The 19,134-nt window shown below is 34.8% G+C and overlaps 1 protein-coding gene across 3 annotated transcripts in view; it reads left to right on the top strand.

Annotated features, from left to right (window-relative positions):
- The window catches only part of LOC136035685 (reelin-like), a 538,294-nt gene that overhangs the window by 318,364 nt on the left and 200,796 nt on the right, over positions 1-19,134 (top strand). For all 3 annotated transcript variants that reach the window (XM_065717615.1, XM_065717614.1, XM_065717616.1), the window contains exons 36-37: positions 4,187-4,331; positions 5,519-5,825. In XM_065717615.1, the coding sequence (XP_065573687.1) occupies positions 4,187-4,331; positions 5,519-5,825 (452 nt within the window). The remainder of the gene's footprint in view (positions 1-4,186; positions 4,332-5,518; positions 5,826-19,134) is intronic.

The raw sequence follows: 19,134 nt of genomic DNA, 5'->3' as shown, positions 1-19,134 counted from the left end.
CAACTAGCCCCCTGTCCCCTTGCCTTCTTTTCACCAAAAATATCCGATGAATATTTTGAGAAGGCCATTTTGTTAAAAATATTTTGAAGATCATATAACAAAAACTCTGTGGTCGATACAACCCCCCGAGGCCCGGTGGTAGGTGTTGTAAGTTACGTCCTAGGGGCATATATGGTTCTTATAGAAGGGATGCTTATATAAACTTCAAAGAGGCCTCATTTGATGGAAAATTGAATTATCTAGTTCACTTTTTAACATTCAAAAGAGCCCAGAGGGTAACTAGCCCCACACACTCTTTTTCCCTAAACCCATTCGATAAAAATTTTGAGATAGCCATTTTATTAAAAGTAGTTCAAACATCACATAATAAGAACTCCAGGGTCGAAACAACCCATCAGGGCCGGGGGTGGCGGGCGTTATGACTTATGCCCTGGAGGCATATATGGTTCTAATAAATGAGTTAATCTTCTAAACATTAGAGAGGGCACAATTGATTGGAAATTGGAAGTTCTAGTTCACCTTTAAAGAGTCAAGAGAGACCGAAAAGCAACTTGTCCCCCTCAACACCCTTTTTTCCCAAAGCCATTGGATAAAAATTTTGAGATAACCATTGTGTTAAAAATAGTTTCAAAGATCAAATAATAAAACCTTCAGAGTCAACACAAGCCCATAGAGCTCGGCAGGCAAGTTTTTAAGTTTTGCCCCGAGGGCATATATGGTTTCTATGTCAGAGGAAGTTGCATAAACTTCAGAGGTGGCTCGTTTGGTTTGAAATTGAAGATCTAGTTATCTTTTTTTATGAGACAAAAGGGATTGAAGGGTCTACACCTCCCACATATACCCTCTTTTCTGCAAATGCAAGATTTGAGATTGCCAGTTTTTTAAAGTAGTTTAACGATCAGATAGCAAAAACTTTGGGGAGGATATAACATTCTCCCGAAACCCGGGGGAAGGATCTCAAGCTATGCACCGGGAGCATATAAGGTTTTTACAGACAATTTGGTCGTATAAACTTCGAAGGGGGGCTCAAATAATTAAACAATGAATTTTATAGCTATTTTTAAGAGTCAAATGTGATCAGTAGCAGCGTGACTCCCCCCACCAGCCCTAGGGCCATAAGTGTCAATTTATTTTCTTCAGAGGCACTTCATATGCAAGAATTTGTGTCATAAACTTTTATGGGAGCTGATTCAATTGGGAAAAAAGTTTCTAATGGCCTTTTTAAGAGTCATACGTGATTAAATGGCATCGAGCCCCCCTCCTTTTCGTGTCTTCTTGAATAGTCAAGAGATGATTTCAGAAAAGCCTCACTTGATTTAAATTGAAAGTTTTACCTCCATTTTTAAAAGTCAAGAGTAATCAAGGGGTAGGCACCCCTCCTCCCCTCATGCCTTTGTTTAAATGCTTTCAATCAAAATTTTGAGTTCGCCATTTTGTTCAAAATCGTCCAAATGTCAAATAGCTCCCAGCCTTGGGGAAAGGGCCGTAAGTTACACTAGCAGCCCATCGTTAACATATAAAGCTTCTATGGAAGGAGTGGTTGTATAAACTTTAGAGGAAGTACATTCGATTGGAAATCAAAATTTATTGTGCCCTTTTTAAGAATCGAAAATGATCGAACAGTAACCAACTCCCTCCTCCCTCTTGTGCCTTTTGCCGAATAGCAAATACAAAGGTTACCGCAACACCTCACGTTTCCCATGCAAAGTAGATTTTTTTTTTTTTTTTTTTTTTTTTTTTTTTTTTTTTTTTTTTTTTTTTTTTTTTTTTTTTTTTTTTTGCTGTAGCCTGTTACCATTAATGTCAAGTTTTAACCCTGAGCGTTGACAGCCATGAGCATAAGTAGGCAGAGTTTCAAACGTAGAGCTTGATTTGTTTTTTTTTTATACTTTGGATTAGATATTCATAAGAGTGACAAACCAATCGTGGCAATGAACAATTAGTAAAAATTTAATATGTTGCTTATAGGATTACATAGTTAGTAAGTTTTTTTCTGCTAGTTCTAGCAGGCTACCACAAGATCATAGACAGACGTTTAATGATTCAGATGAAAGCTACTGCCTTTTATAGATTCATCTTCGTGATTTCTTTGCAAAGTGCTGTGCTGCCATATGGCACTTTTTTATTCCGTCTCTGAAGTCGAAATGATGGGAAGCATAATGAGCATACTGTTATGTTCAAACAAAGTTGAACAGGTTCTACAATCCCATCCCTTGCATAGTCCCTCGCCCACACCCTTAGTAAGTAAAAAATAAAATATGAGCTTCGAACAAAAAACTACGGTACCTACGAATAAGATTAAATTTTCTTGTTTTCATATTTATTGCACATATTGAAAAAAAGTAAAAAAAAATTAAATAAATATTTTTTCCACGAAAGTAAAGAGCAAAGTTGAAACTTATAAGTAAAAAAATTTGCAGGTCACGAGATATTTATGTATAGAACTAGCTCAAATACACTGAATCATGATATTTTCAAATATATGGGGAATTATAAAACAAACGCTTTACTGAAAACTGAGCATTCCTGAGTTTCTCAGAGAATTGTAATTGTATACTAAATGTTGTCAATAATATGATTGATGCATAACGAGGCTAAGTAATAACTCGCAATAGAGCCTTATGAACTAGTGTTTTGATTCTTCAAGCTGCTTATGGAATATTGTGCTGCTAAGAAATCCTTCTTGAGTTCAGTTTTCTGTTTTCAGTAAATAATTAGTTCTTTGAATTCAGCAAGTAATGGAAGATGTCAATTCGGTCTTTTAGAGCTAGCCTTGTAGATATATATGTTGTAAAATCTGTATTTTTATAATTTTTTTTTCATTTTAAGTTTCAATTTCGTCTTTTACTTCCGTAAGAAAAATTTTAGAACTGTGTAAATCGCAAACTGTGTAACTTCCGTAAATTTTGCACTACTTTCACTCATACTCCTTATTTTTACTAACTCTAACACTCCCATTCCCACTTCTAAGACTAGTCTTTATTCATTACATAAAAAGTATGTCAATTAATTTGAAACTTTACAAAAAGCGTGCTTTTTTAATTAAAAGTAAACATCGATATAAAAAAATGAACTGAAATTGTCTAACAGTGGAAGCAAATGAGCTGTCAGAATGAAGAAATGAAGAAATGAAGTATAAATACAAACCTACAATGAAGTCAAACTTAAAATTAACAGAAATTACCACAGATAAATGCTAATACTTTTCTATTTTATATTTACTTAACTTTTTTAAAATTATGATTTGATTTAAGTCCTTCTTTGCAAAACGGATTCAAAATGTTCAAACACATATTATGTAGTTGGCTAAACGAGACATGCCGAATCCAAATAGTTTTCTTATGCCACACCAGCTAGCGCGTATTTTTATGGAGATGCGTCCCCCACGCCGTCAGGAAAGATAAAATTAGGAGAGAAGAATCTATGCGGGATTTTAAAAGACTATGCGACCAAATAACGTTTAATAAATTTGAACATCTCAGAACTGCTCTAAATTGGACTGCTCTAAGTTCTCTTAGGTATAATGGAAATGGAAGCGGTAGAAGATTTAATGGAGATAGAAACTTCCTACGAGGGTGTAAAGAGGGAGGCCTTGAATAGATTAGGTTGAGGAGGAACGTGCTTTTTTTTTAGTAGTTTTAGTAGTACATTTTTAGTAGAAGCAGTAGTAGGTATAAAATATTGAATGCTTGTTTTTATGGCAAAAACTACTTCTTTTCAGACATAAATATAGATTATTCCTTTGATGAAGGTAAGAGCTGAAATCTTGGAGTCAATTCCAAAGAAAAGAGTGAAGACCATGTTTTTCACCGAGAGGATATAATAGCTAGATTTGCAAAAAACCCAAGAGGAGGAGCAGGAGGCCTTACACTATGGAGAAGGAGGCCTTAACCATATACTCGTAGTGGTAAAGAAGCTAATTTTGGGTATTATAATTAGGAGAGAAGAGTCTTCGAGGGATTTGGAGGAATTTTCCTAATAGTTTTGAAAAACCTACGTCAAATTATATTATCTAAATGATAAGAACAAATAATGTTTAACTCATTTAAATTTCTCAGAAGTCTTCTAAATGGATTCACATCCATAAACTGTTGTGTTAGGTCTAAAATAGTGTCTTTAAATAGTACCTTAAAATAGTACCAGTAAATGAGTACCTTTTAATTCTGACAAAAGACACTACTTTCAGGCATAACTCTTGATTATTCCTCTGATGGAGGTAAAAGCTGGAATCCTGCTTTCATTTCCAAAGAAAACAGTGAAGACAATGTATTTCAGGCTGACCTTAATTTTGGGAGAAAAAGGCACACTCTCTACCTTTCAAATTTAATAGAGTGAGTACAATTTCAACATTCTACGCAAAGAAAAAAATGCTTCTTTGCAAGTTCAAGTTCAATCATTTTATTATTTATATATACATGTTTATATTTAACATACACCCCTGGGGAGACAAGTTTAAAAACTAGGCCTTGACAAAGATAAATTCACAAATAATACTACAATATAAAGATAAACACGACGGCAAAGATAAAATAACACAACAATAATATGAAAGTAGCAGCTAGCCCAGGATCTATAAACAAATATAAAGAAAAATTCAAAAAAAATTTTGCGGATACTATCACTCCAATTATTAATTGAAAACAAAATCACTTGATTAAACGTGAGTCTGAAAGAAAACTGAATATTTTGTCAAGTGAGTATTTAAGTGACGTCAGAACTAAGTGACGTAAGTATTTAAATTCTAGCTGTAGTGGATAATTGAAAGCGAAATTTTCCAAGCTCTGAATTAATTTTCTTTTATATTAAAAAAATGCTTTTGAACGCTTATAAAAAAAGATAACTTTCGCTCGTTTTTTAATATCTAAAAAAGAAGCTAACACAATTTCAGCAGTCAGAAAAATTCTATTCAACTCAAATCCAAAATAAAAGAGAGCCAACTCAACTCAAAATTGTTTTTCTATTTAAATTCTTTAACAGGTGACAAAACTTAGTTAAAACCTAGCCTTAAAAGCGTAGGAAAAAAAAGAATTGGTTTGACGAAAAAAGCAAAACTTTGCTTATATTTAGAAAGAAAAATGTTGCAAGAAGTGAGGGACTGCTTGGATAGGAACCCACTTTTTCAACTTGAATATATTAGCTATAGAGAGTGTCATATTTTTTCTTTTCTTATTTTACTTGTTTAATACCTAGCTGTAGAACTGATAGAGAATATATTTTGTGGACTAATCATCTTACCATTAAAAACTAGCTTTTTATAGTTAGTAAAGAACAATATCGTAACAAGAGAAATACTACTATATAGACCAGTATATAAATTTACGTGAATAAAACGTGAATAAATTCATAGTTTCATATAGATTCATAAATATTTTTCCCTATCTGAAATTTGGCTTATTTAATTTTTATATAGCACGACTCATTTGGGTATCTTATCGCCTTAATTTTAATTTTTCATTTTGTTTCCCTTATGTTGTAAACACTATATACCACTAATATACTTTATTTTACTTTTCTGCAGATATTCTCCAATACGGCTCCGGTGGAATCAAGTGTCTAAGCACCAAAGTTCCACATCATGGGCGTTGAGCAATATTTATATTGGTACGGGGTGCGTCGGTGGGTGCACAAACAGAGGTAGATGTGTTGAACAAATGTGTCTTTGTGACGAGGGCTGGGAGGGTGAAGACTGCAGTCATCCTTCTGAACTTCAGCCAGGGTATATATGGGATGATCTGTCAGATGATGAAATTAGTAAACATTGGAATATCGTTGTTGGAGGAAGCATTATTGATGGTGATACTGTGTCACAGCTGGTTTTCGATGGGGTATGTAATAAATAGTTCCAGTATTTTATACTTTTTGGGTTATCCTAAATTTCTTCCAAAGAAAGTTGGCTTCTTGGAGATCTCCCAAAATTAACTTTAACGATTATCAAAGACTTGCATTTCGAGTCGAAACTTTTTTATTTGTTTTATTTTATTTTATTTATTTGTGATTTTTGTGGAACTCTTAGACAATCAGTTTTCATTTTGAGAAATTTGGGTATGGTAGAAGTATTTTATTCAGAGCCTCTGTATGGTTTTCGTGCAATAATACATGGTAATAATTTTTTTTATGGATTTAATTCATTGACATATGGTGAATTGTTTGCATTTTTCTTACTTGTTACTTCAATCTTCTTAAATACAATATCTTCTTTTAGGGATACTGTAAATTGTCTTTCTATATTTATACAGGTTTATCACGACTGGCAATCAATTGTTTGTTGTTGGTGAATTTTGTTGATTTCAGTTGTCTTTACGTTGCCTCAAACTACATAACCTAAAATTTTATAATCATTTTCATTGTATCTCTCAACTATTTTAAAAATCATTATCTTTTTTAATTTTAACATTCACTGTCTTTTTCGCATACATTTTTAGTAGAATACTCAAATATATACGCGTATCACTGCCATTGTAACTTTTTTTTTGTTACTTTCTGTCGAGCTGTAGCACTAGATCAAAGTTGATTATTGATTTTTGATATCATATTCAGCCGAAAACGGTTGATAATTTCAAATTCAACCTATATAAAGTCCCTAAGTTCTTGTCTGTTCTGATGTTAAAATAACCCATATTGCGCGGAATTTCATATTATCTCTTGTCTTCAAACTAAAGTAGTAGCAAATAATGAATTATCATTAGTGTTAATTGAATTTTGGAACACAGCCCTACTATATTTTTTTTTTTACGTAATAAAACGAATTTATACCGATATGTAACAAGTTTTCTAATCGACTTTCGTTACGGACTTAATTTTTATTACAACTTTAAATGGTTTTAATGGTCTTTTAATTTACTTTATTTTTTTTATATTTTAAATGTGTTAATATTTTCAATTAAATATATCTAGTTTTAAATATATATTAATGTATCAATTAAATAGTTATTATATATACTATCTTTACAAGTAAGCAATTATTGTATACTAGCTGTTGGGGTGGCGCTTCGTGCCACCCCAACACAAAGTTGGTGGGGGCGCTTCGCCAACCCCCCCCCCCCAAGCCCCCCGCGCGCGTAAGTCGTTACGCGCCATATTGGTTACGCGCCATTGTAGTTGTGTCCCTGTGTCCCACCTGTGAATATAGATAGATATAAATATATTTTTAACTACGTAAAAGTTGCGAATATACAACATTCTTGGCTGTCCCATTGTCTGTGCATACAAATAGATTGTCAGGTTTACCGACTCTTGAAAATGCAACATATAATTGTACATGGGAAAAACAATCTGTATTAAGATCTATACCTTATTATTCTAATGATCGCCCTTGAGCTTTGTTGATGGTGATTGCTAATCGAACATTCCCTGTGTCCCCGTCGTCATTTATATATCCCCCTGTGCCCCCCGGCGTCCCCGTTGTTGTTGTTTCCCTGTGTCTCTGATTACTAATCGAACATTCCTTGTGTCCCGGTCGCTTTCTCTTTGAGTGTCCCGGTCGTCATTTATATTCCCTATTGTGTCCCTGTGTCCCACCTGTAAATATAGATATATATATATATATATATATATATATATATATATATATATATATATATATATATATATATATATATATATATAAATAAGTTGTCTGTCTGTCTGTGGATCTGTGGATCAGGTGACGTCATGTTTCTGTGTCGGCTGACGTCATGTTTTCGACTGACGAAATTACAGACCGGGACATCGGGACACAAATGACGACCGGGACACCGGCACATAGGGAATATAAATGACGACCGGGACACAAGGAATGTTCGATTAGCAATCACCATCAACAAAGCACCGGGACACAAATGACGACCGGGACACAGGGAGTATAAATGACGACCAGAAAATAAGTAAAAAAAAATTAAAAACTAAGAAAAAGGTAAAAACTACAAAAAAACTAAAAAGAAAAAAAAACTAAAATCTAATAAAAAACTAAAAAAGCTAAAAAGCTAAAAAAAAACTAAAAAAGAAAATAAAATGAAAACGGAAAAAAAAGGAAAATAAAGGAGAAAAACAAAACTTAAAAAAAGAAAAAAAAACTAAAAAAAAGGTAAAAAACTAAAACCTAAAAAAAGACCAATTCAAAAACGAATGTATATACAGACCGGGACACAAATGACGATCGGGACACCGGGACATGACGACCGGGACACAGGGACACAACTACAACAGGGACGCTGGGGGGCTCAGGGGGATATATTAATGACAATGGCGACACAGGGAATCGTCGATTAGCAATCACCATCAACAAAGCTCAAGGGCAATCATTAGAATCATGAGGTATAGATCTGAATACGGATTGTTTTCCCATGGACCATTATATGTTGCATGTTCAAGAGTCGTTAAACCTGATATTCTATTTATATGCACAGACAAGGGGACAGCAAAGAATGGCAAAACCCGAGGAAGCTGCTCAAAACGAATGTATTCACGCCGAAGTAGCTGAGTTGGTAAAGCGTTATGTTTCAGGTTCTAGGTCCGAGAGGCTCCAGGTTTGAACCTTGGCTTTAGCATTAATACAAAAGAAGAAAAAAAAACTAAAAAAGGTAAAAACTACAAAAAAACTAAAAAGAAAATATATATATATATTTATATATATCATCTTTTCCACAAAAATAATAATTTAGTGCTTCTGCTTAAAAACAGCAATCGAATTGATGCCTTCTGATACGCAATAATCAACAAAGTGGCAATCGTTGTGGTCGGTGATCAGTTCTTACCTCGAGATAATATTATTTATAGGCGAAACAATCAGTTGACAAGAATTGCTTAAACTCATCGATGCTACGATGCCCTACAATATTCTGACGAATATAAATGACGCCCGGGACACTCAAATAGAAATCACAGACTGGGACAACGGGACACAAATGACGATGGGGACACAGGGAATATAAATGACGACCCGGACAAAGGGACACAACTACAACGGGGACGCCGGGGGGCACAGGGGGGTATATAAATGACGACGGCAACAAAGGAAATGGTCGATTAGCAATCACCATCAACAAAGCTCAAGGGCAATCAATAGAATCATGAGGTATAGATCTGAATACGAATTGTTTTCCCATGGACCATTATGCGTTGCATGTTCAAGAGTCGGTAAACCTGACAATCTATTTATGTGCACAGACGATGGGACAGCAAAGAATGTTGTATATTCGCAAGTTTTACGTAGTTAAAAACATATATATATATATATATATATATATATATATATATATATATATATATATATATATATATATATACTAGCTGTTGGGGTGGCGCTTCGCGCCACCCCAACACCTAGTTGGTGGGGGCGCTTCGCGCCCCCCCCAAGCCCCCCCGCGCGCGTAAGTCGTTACGCGCCATATTAGTTACGCGCCATTGTAGTTGTGTCCCTATGTCCCACCTGTGATATATATATATATATATATATATATATATATATATATATATATATATATATATATATATATATATATATATATATATATATATATATATATATATATGTTTTTAACTACGTAAAACTTGCGAATATACAACATTCTTTGCTGTCCCATTGTCTGTGCATATAAATAGATTGTCAGGTTTACCGACTCTTGAACATGCAACATATAATGGTCCATGGGAAAACAATCCGTATTCAGATCTATACCTCATGATTCTAATGATTGCCCTTGAGCTTTGTTGATGGTGATTGCTAATCGACCATTCCCTGAGTCGCCATCGTCATTTATATATCCCCCTGTGCACCCCGGCGTCCCCTTTGTAGTTATGTCCCTGTGTCCCGGTCGTCATTTATATTCCCTGTGTCCCGGTCGTCATTTGTGTCCCGGTGTTCCAGTCTGTGATTTCTCTTTGAGTGTCCCGGGCGTCATTTATATTCCTTGTGTCCCGGTGTCCCGGTCGTCATTTATATCCCCCTGTGCCCCCCGGCGTCCCCATTGTAGTTGTGTCCCTGTGTCCCGGTCGTCATTTATATTCCCTGTGTCCCGGTCGTCATTTGTATCCCGGTGTCCCGGTCTGTATATACATTCGTTTTTTAGTTTTGTTTTTCTCCTTTATTTTTTTCCTTTTTTCTTTTTTTTCTTTTTTAGTTTATTTAGATTTTTAGATTTTTTAGTTTTTTTATTAGTTTTTAGTTTTTTTGTAGTTTTTACCATTTTTTTAGTTTTTTTAGTTTTTTTTTTTTACTTATGTCCTGGTCGTCATTTATACTCCCTGTGTCCCGGTCGTCATTTGTGTCTCGGTGCTTTGTTGATTGCTAATTTATATTATATTTATATTTATATTTTTTATATTTATTAATATTTTTTTAGTTTTCTTTTTCTCTTATTTTTCAGTTTTTTCCTTTTTTTTAGTTTTTTCTTTTTTAGTTTTTAGTTTTTTTTTGTTTTTTACCTTTTTTTAGTTTTTTTAGTTTTTTAGCTTTTTTAGTTTTTTTATTAGTTTTTAGTTTTTTTTTAGTTTTTGCCTTTTTTTAGTTTTTTCAGTTTTTTTATTTTTTAGTTTTTTACCTTTTTTTAGTTTTTTTTAGTTTTTTAGCTTTTTTAGTTTTTTTTCTTTTTAGTTTTTTTTGTAGTTTTTACCTTTTTTAGTTTTTTTTCTTCTTTTGTATTAGTGTGAAATAATTCAGACGTCATATGCGGACAAACACGACGTCACTCGACAGACAGACAGACAGACATAACCCACAAACAACTTATTTTTATATATATTTATTCATATTTTTTTAGTTTTCTTTTTCTCTTTTATTTTTCAGTTTTTTCCTTTTTTTTAGTTTTTTTCTTTTTTAGTTTTTAGTTTTTTTTAGTTTTTTACCTTTTTTTAGTTTTTTTTAGTTTTTTTAGTTTTTTAGCTTTTTTAGTTTTTTTATTAGTTTTTATTTTTTTTGTAGTTTTTGCCTTTTTTTATTTTTTTCAGTTTTTTTTTTAGTTATTAGATTTTTACCTTTTTTTAGTTTTTTTTTAGTTTTTTAGCTTTTTTAGTTTTTTTTTTCTTTTTAGTTTTTTTTTGTAGTTTTTACCTTTTTTAGTTTTTTTCTTCTTTTGTATTAGTGTGAAATAATTCAGACATCATATGCGAACAAACATGACGTCACCTGATCCACACATCCACAGACAGACAACTTATTTTTATATATATAGATATATATATATGTATATATATATATATATATATATATATATATGTTTTACGTAGTTAAAAACATATATATATATATATATATATATATATATATATATATATATATATATATATATATATATATATATATATATATATATATATCTATATTCACAGGTGGGACATAGGGACACAACTACAATGGCGCGTAACTAACATGGCGCGTAACGACTTACGCGCGCGGGGGGGCTTGGGGGGGCGCGAAGCGCCCCCACCAACTAGGTGTTGGGGTGGCACGAAGCGCCACCCCAACAGCTAGTATATATATATATATATATATATATATATATATATATATATATATATATATATATATATATATATATATATTTAACTACGTAAAACTTGCGAATATACAACATTCTTGGCTGTCCCATTGTCTGTGCATATAAATAGATTGTCAGGTTTACCGACTCTTGATCATGCAACATATAATTTTCCATGGATAAAACAATCTGTATTCAGATCTATACCTCATTATTCTAATGATTGCCCTTGATCTTTGTTGATGGTGCTTGCTAATCGAACATTCCCTGTGTCCCCGTCGTCATTTATATATCCCCCTGTGCCCCCCGGCGTGCCCGTTGTTGTTGTTTCCCTGTGTCCCGGTCGTCATTTGTGTGTCCTGGTCGTCATTTATATTCCCTCTGTCCCGGTCGTCATTTGTGTCCCGGTGCTTTGTTGACGGTGATTGCTAATTGAACATTCCTTGTGTCCCGGTCGCTTTCTCTTTGAGTGTCCCGGTCGTCATTTATATTCCCTATGTCCCGCTGTCCCGGTCGTCATTGTGTCCCGATGTCCCGGTCTTTAATTTCGTCAGTCGACAAACATGACGTCAGTCGACACACAAACATGACGTCACTCGACACACACACACACACACACACACACACACACACAGACAACTTATTTTTATATATATAGATGTATTAATTTTTAGTCATATTTTTTCAGTAAAATTGGTATTTTGAGATATCTTATATATATACTAGCTGTTGGGGTGGCGCTTCGCGCCACCCCAACACCTAGTTGGTGGGGGCGCTTCGCGCCCCCCCCAAGCCCCCCAGCGCGCGTAAGTCGTTACGCGCCATAATAGTTACGCGCCATTGTAGTTGTGTCCCTATGTCCCACCTGTGAATATAGATATATATATATATATATGGTTTTAACTACGTAAAACTTGCGAATATACAACATTCTTTGCTGTCCCATTGTCTTTGCATATAAATAGATTGTCAGGTTATCCCCCTGTTTCCCCCGGTGTCCCCGTTGTAGTTGTGTCCCTGTGTCCCGGTCGTCATTTATATTCCCTGTGTCCCGGGTCCCGGTCATCATTTGTATCCCGGTGTCCCGGTCTGTATATACATTCGTTTTTTAGTTTTGTTTTTCTCCTTTATTTTTTTCCTTTTTTTTTCTTTTTTAGCTTATTTAGATTTTTAGATTTTTTAGTTTTTTTTATTAGTTTTTAGTTTTTATTTCTTTTTAGTTTTTTTGTCCCGGTCGTCATTTATATCCCCCTGTTTCCCCCGGTGTCCCCGTTGTAGTTGTGTCCCTGTGTCCCGGTCGTTATTTATATTCCCTGTGTCCCGGTCGTCATTTGTATCCCGGTGTACCGGTCTGTATATACATTCGTTTTTTAGCTTTGTTTTTCTCCTTTATTTTTTTCCTTTTTTTTTCTTTTTTAGTTTATTTAGATTTTTAGATTTTTTAGTTTTTTTATTAGTTTTTAGTTTTTTTTTCTTTTTAGTTTTTTTGTAGTTTTTACCTTCTTTTTAGTTTTGTTAATTTTTTTTTTTACTTGTGTCCTGGTCGTCATTTATACTCCCTGTGTCCCGGTGCTTTGTTGATTGCTAATCGAACATTCCTTTTGTCCTGGTCGCTTTCTCTTTGAGTGTCGTCATTTATTTTTTTCTTTTTTAGTTCTTTTAGTTTTTACCTTTTTTAGTTTTTTTTTAGTTTTTAGTTTTTTTAGTTTTTTACCTTTTTTTAGTTTTTTTAGTTTTTTAGCTTTTTTATTTTTTTTATTAGTTTTTAGTTTTTTTGTAGTTTTTGCCTTTTTTTTTAGTTTTTTGTCCTGGTCGCTTTCTCTTTGAGTGTCGTCATTTATTAGTTTTTTCCTTTTTTTTTTTAGTTTTTTATTGGTTTTTACCTTTATTTTAGCTTATTTTTCAGTTTTTTCCTTTTTTTTAGTTTTTTTTTATTTTTTATTTTTTTTAGTTTTTTACCTTTTTTTAGTTTTTTTAGTTTTTTTAGTTTTTTAGCTTTTTTACTTTTTTTATTAGTTTTTAGTTTTTTTTTGTAGTTTTTGCCTTTTTTTAGTTTTTTCAGTTTTTTTTTAGTTTTTTATTGGTTTTTACCTTTATAGTTTTTTTAGTTTTTTAGCTTTTTTATTTTTTTTATTAGTTTTTAGTTTTTTTTGTAGTTTTTGCCTTTTTTTAGTTTTTTCAGTTTTGACGTCACCTAATCCAGTTTTTTCAGGTGACGTCACCTGACACATCCATCCACACATCCATCCACACATCCACAGACAGACAACTTATTTTTATATATATAGATATATATATATATATATATATATATATATATATATATATATATATATATATATATATATATATATATATATATATATATATATATATATATATATATATATATCTTCTATATATATAAAAATAAGTTGTCTGTCTGTGGATGTGTGGATGGATGTGTGGATGGATGTGTCAGGTGACGTCATGTTTCGGCTGACGTCATGAAATTAGTTGCTGTCATTTTTGCTTTGAAGGTGACGTCATTCAAGTTATATAAGACATATGTTCGCCGTCATGTTTTGGCTGACGTCATGAAATTAGCTGCCATCATTTTTGCTTTGAAGGCATCATTTTTGCTTTGAAGGCGTGACGTCATTCAAGTTATATAAGACGGATGTTCGTGTAGAATTCTATTAATGCTTAAGTTTATAATGACTGATGAAGATGCTCAAAGAGTCTATGCCAGAAAACTTGCTGGTGATAGAGAAAGTCAGAAAAGAAAGCGTGCCGAGGAACTACCAGAGCAACGCGAAAGCAGACTTGCTGCTAAAAGAGAAAGTGAAAAAAGAAAGCATGCCGAGGAACTACCAGAGCAACGCAGAAGCAGACTTGCTGCTAAAAGAGAATGTGAAAAAAGAAAGCATGCCGAGGAACTACCAGAGCAACGCAGAAGCAGACTTGCTGCTAAAAGAGAATGTGAAAAAAGAAAGCATGCCGAGGAACTACCAGAGCAACGCGAAAGCAGACTTGCTGCTAAAAGAGAAAGTGAAAAAAGAAAGCATGCCGAGGAACTACCAGAGCAACGCAGAAGCAGACTTGCTGCTAAAAGAGAATGTGAAAAAAGAAAGCATGCCGAGGAACTACCAGAGCAACGCAGAAGCAGACTTGCTGCTAAAAGAGAATGTGAAAAAAGAAAGCATGCCGAGGAACTACCAGAGCAACGCGAAAGCAGACTTGCTGCTAAAAGAGAAAGTGAAAAAAGAAAGCATGCCGAGGAACTACCAGAGCAACGCAGAAGCAGACTTGCTGCTAAAACAGAATGTGAAAAAAGAAGGCGGGCCGAGGAATTACAAGAACAGCAAGAAATCAGGCTTGCTGCTGATAGAGAAAGTAAGAAAAGAAAGCGTGCCGAGGAATCAAAAGACCAGCAGGAAATCAGGCTTGCTGCTGATAGAGAAAGTAAGAAAAGAAAGCGTGCCGAGGAATCAGAGCAATCTGAAAGTTATCGCCTGGCATTCAGGTACAACCCAGTCGATGATTATAGCTTGAGTAGCTGTGTTCAAATCGGGACAATGTCCAAAATTTGTCCCTATTGCAAGGCCTTGAAATTCAATGGTGAAACAATGGGAATGTGTTGCGCCTCAGGAAAAGTTAAACTTCCTCTATTGGCTGCACCACCAGAGCCATTGAAGACTTTCCTTACTGGAACTACGTCAGAATCTAAGCGTTTTTTGTCAAAAATCAGACAATACAACTCATGTTTCCAAATGACGTCGTTTGGAGCCCAAATCGAAAATCCAGATCAATTTATGTCTACTTTTAAAGTAAAAGGGCAAATTTATCATAAAGCAGGGTCCCTTCTACCATTATTAGGCGAGAATCATAAATTTTTACAATTGTACTTCATCAGTGATAGAAATTCTGAATTGAATGCACGTTGCGAAATTTCTCCCAACGTTGAAAGGACAATCGTTTCCCAATTGCAACATCTTTTCCACGAAAATAATAATTTAGTGCGTCTGTTCAAAACAGCCATCGATTTGATGCCTACTGATACTCATAAAATTGTTATTTCCGCTGACAAAACGCCTCCTGGCCAACATGTGCGTAGATACAATGCTCCGACTACCAGATCAATTTATGTCTACTTTTAAAGTAAAAGGGCAAATTTATCATAAAGCAGGGTCCCTTCTACCATTATTAGGCGAGAATCATAAATTTTTACAATTGTACTTCATCAGTGATAGAAATTCTGAATTGAATGCACGTTGCGAAATTTCTCCCAACGTTGAAAGGACAATCGTTTCCCAATTGCAACATCTTTTCCACGAAAATAATAATTTAGTGCGTCTGTTCAAAACAGCCATCGATTTGATGCCTACTGATACTCATAAAATTGTTATTTCCGCTGACAAAACGCCTCCTGGCCAACATGTGCGTAGATACAATGCTCCGACTATCGACGAAGTGGCAATCGTTATGGTCGGTGATCAGTTTTTACCTCGAGATATTATTCTACATAAGCGAAACGCCCAGTTGTTAAGAATTGCTGAAACTCATCGATGCTACGATGCCCTACAATATCCTATCATTTTTTGGGATGGAGCCGACGGCTATCACTTTAATATTAAATTGATGAATCCAGCCACTAACAAAGAAATGAATAAGAAATGCAGTGCAATGCATTATTATTCCTATAGACTAATGATTCGGCAGGATGAAGAAAATTATATTTTAAAATGCCGTGAATTGTTTCACCAATTTGTCGTGGATATGTATGCAAAAATTGAATCAGAACGTTTGCTATATATCCGCCTGAATCAGACCAAGCTCCGCTCTGAACAATACATTCATTTGCGAGATGCAGTTATAAATGACGGTAATACCACAAACGTTAGAAGATTAACAATTTTACCTTCGTCATATGCTGGCAGTCCACAACGTTTGCTATATATCCGCCTGAATCAGACCAAGCTCCGCTCTGAACAATACATTCATTTGCGAGATGCAGTTATAAATGACGGTAATACCACAAACGTTGGAAGATTAACAATTTTACCTTCGTCATATGCTGGCAGTCCACGTCATATGCATGAATATGCTCAAGATGCTATTGCGTATGTTCGTCTCTATGGTCGTCCAGATTTATTTATTACATTTACATGTAATCAATCTTGGGACGAGATACTGCAGCTTTTACTTCAAGGACAATCGGCGGTTCATAGGCATGACATTACGGCACGTGTCTTCCGGCAAAAGTTGAAATCACTGATAAACTACCTTGTAAAACATGAAGTGTTTGGGTCAGTGCGATGCTGGATGTACTCAGTGGAATGGCAAAAACGAGGTTTGCCACACGCACATATACTAATCTGGCTACATAAAAAAATTACTTCAAACGAAATTGATGATGTGATTTCCGCTGAAATACCTGATAAAAATGTCGATAAGGGGTTACATGATATTATTGTAAAAAATATGATACATGGACCTTGCGGTGCACTGAACGAAAATTCACCATGCATGGCCAAAGGAAGGTGCACAAAGCAATATCCTCGACTTTTAGTACCCACAACAATTACTGGCAATGATGGTTACCCACAATATAGAAGAAGATCTACTGAAGATGGCGGTAAAACAGCAATAATAAAGAAGCGTAACGGTACCACCATCGAAGTAGATAACCAGTGGGTTGTTCCATATTCCCCTTTATTATCCAAAACATTTAATGCACATATAAACGTTGAATACTGTAACTCCGTAAAGGCAATAAAATATATATGTAAATACGTCAACAAAGGCAGTGACATGGCAGTTTTTGGCTTGCAGTCCGAAATCAAAGATTTCGATGAAATCGTAGAATATCAGGCTGGAAGATACATAAGCAGTAATGAAGCTGTTTGGCGAATTCTTTCATTTCCGATACATGAACGTAGTCCAGCTGTTGTTCACTTAGCGGTACATTTACAGAATGGTCAACGTGTTTATTTCACGGAAACCAACGTGCAACAAAGAGTCCTGAATCCACCGGATACAACATTAACAGCTTTTTTTTCGCTTTGCAAAAATGATTCTTTTGCGAAAAAACTGCTGTATACTGAAGTGCCTTCGTATTACACGTGGAATACTAAAAATAAAGTATTTGAACGTCGAAAACAGGGTAAGTCAGTCGACGGCCAACCTACCATCTTCAAAGATACCACGATAGGAAGACTCTACACCGTTCACCCCAATCAACATGAATGCTTCTTTCTACGCCTGCTTTTGGTGAATGTACCCGGTCCGACATCCTTTGAGTATTTGAGGACTGTAAATGGTACTATACATGACACTTACCGTAGTGCATGCCAAGCTCTGAATTTATTGGAGAATGACCAACACTGGGATAACTGCATCAATGACGCGTGCGAAACGTCAACCCCAAGTCAAATTCGTGCATTGTTTGGCATCATTTTAACAACTTGCTCTCCATCAGCTCCTACAGAGTTATGGGAAAAATATAAGTCAAAAATGTCCGAAGATATACTTCATCGAAAACAGTTAGAGACGTCAGACATGACTTTTGATTTTACACCAGAAATTTATAACTACACTTTAGTTGTTATAGAAGATATTTGCATAAGTATGGCAAACAAACCTCTTCAGGGTTTGGGAATGCCTTCACCTAACCGTATCGCTGCTGTTTCGACATGTGTAGAATTGGATCGTGAACAAAGTTACAGTACGAGTGATCTATTGTCGTATGTACAAAATAACATTTCCAAGTTAACGTCGGAAAAAAAAGACATTTATGATACGATAATGCATTGTGTCGATAACAACGTTGGAGAAATTTTCTTTTTGGATGCGCCAGGAGGTACTGGTAAAACGTTTGTGATAAAACTGATTCTGGCATCAATTCGATCTAAAAATGATATAGCGTTGGCAATTGCGTCGTCCGGAATAGCCGCAACATTGCTGCCTGGTGGAAGAACTGCTCATTCCGCTTTGAAATTGCCTCTGAACTTGCATTCTACAGAAACTCCCACGTGCAATATTTCCAAATCATCTGGGATGGGTAAAGTATTGCAGCAATGCAAACTTATTATTTGGGATGAGTGCACAATGGCACACAAAAAATCGCTCGAGGCTCTGGATCAATGCTTGAAAGATTTAAGAGGGAATTCGAAACCCTTTGGCAGCACATTAATATTGCTTGCAGGAGATTTCAGGCAAACATTACCTATAATACCTAGATCAACTCCTGCAGACGAAATGAATGCTTGCCTGAAAAATTCTAATTTATGGGCACACGTAAAAACATTAAAATTAACTACAAATATGCGTGTCCGATTGCAAAACGATGACTCTGGTCAAACATTTTCAGATCAATTGCTAGCAATGGGAAACGGAAAGCTCCCAGTAGACTCAATTTCAGGACGTATACAACTACCTGCTGATTTCTGTAATTTAGTGACGTCCAAAAATGAATTGATTGAAAATATATTTCCGAATATTCTAAAAAATTATAAAAATAATAAATGGCTAAGTGAAAGAGCGATTCTCGCACCCAAGAATATAGACGTCCACGAAATCAACAATATTGTTTTGACCAAGATTCAAGACCAGGCAGTCCTTTACAAGTCAGTCGACACAGTTTTGGAACCAAATGAAGCGGTTAATTATCCATCTGAATTTTTAAATTCCATAGATCTTT

This window comes from Artemia franciscana, chromosome 14 (assembly GCF_032884065.1).
Source record: "Artemia franciscana chromosome 14, ASM3288406v1, whole genome shotgun sequence".
NCBI lineage: Eukaryota > Metazoa > Arthropoda > Branchiopoda > Anostraca > Artemiidae > Artemia > Artemia franciscana.
Note: the sequence above shows the minus strand (reverse complement) of the source record. Positions and strands in the feature narration are given on the sequence as shown.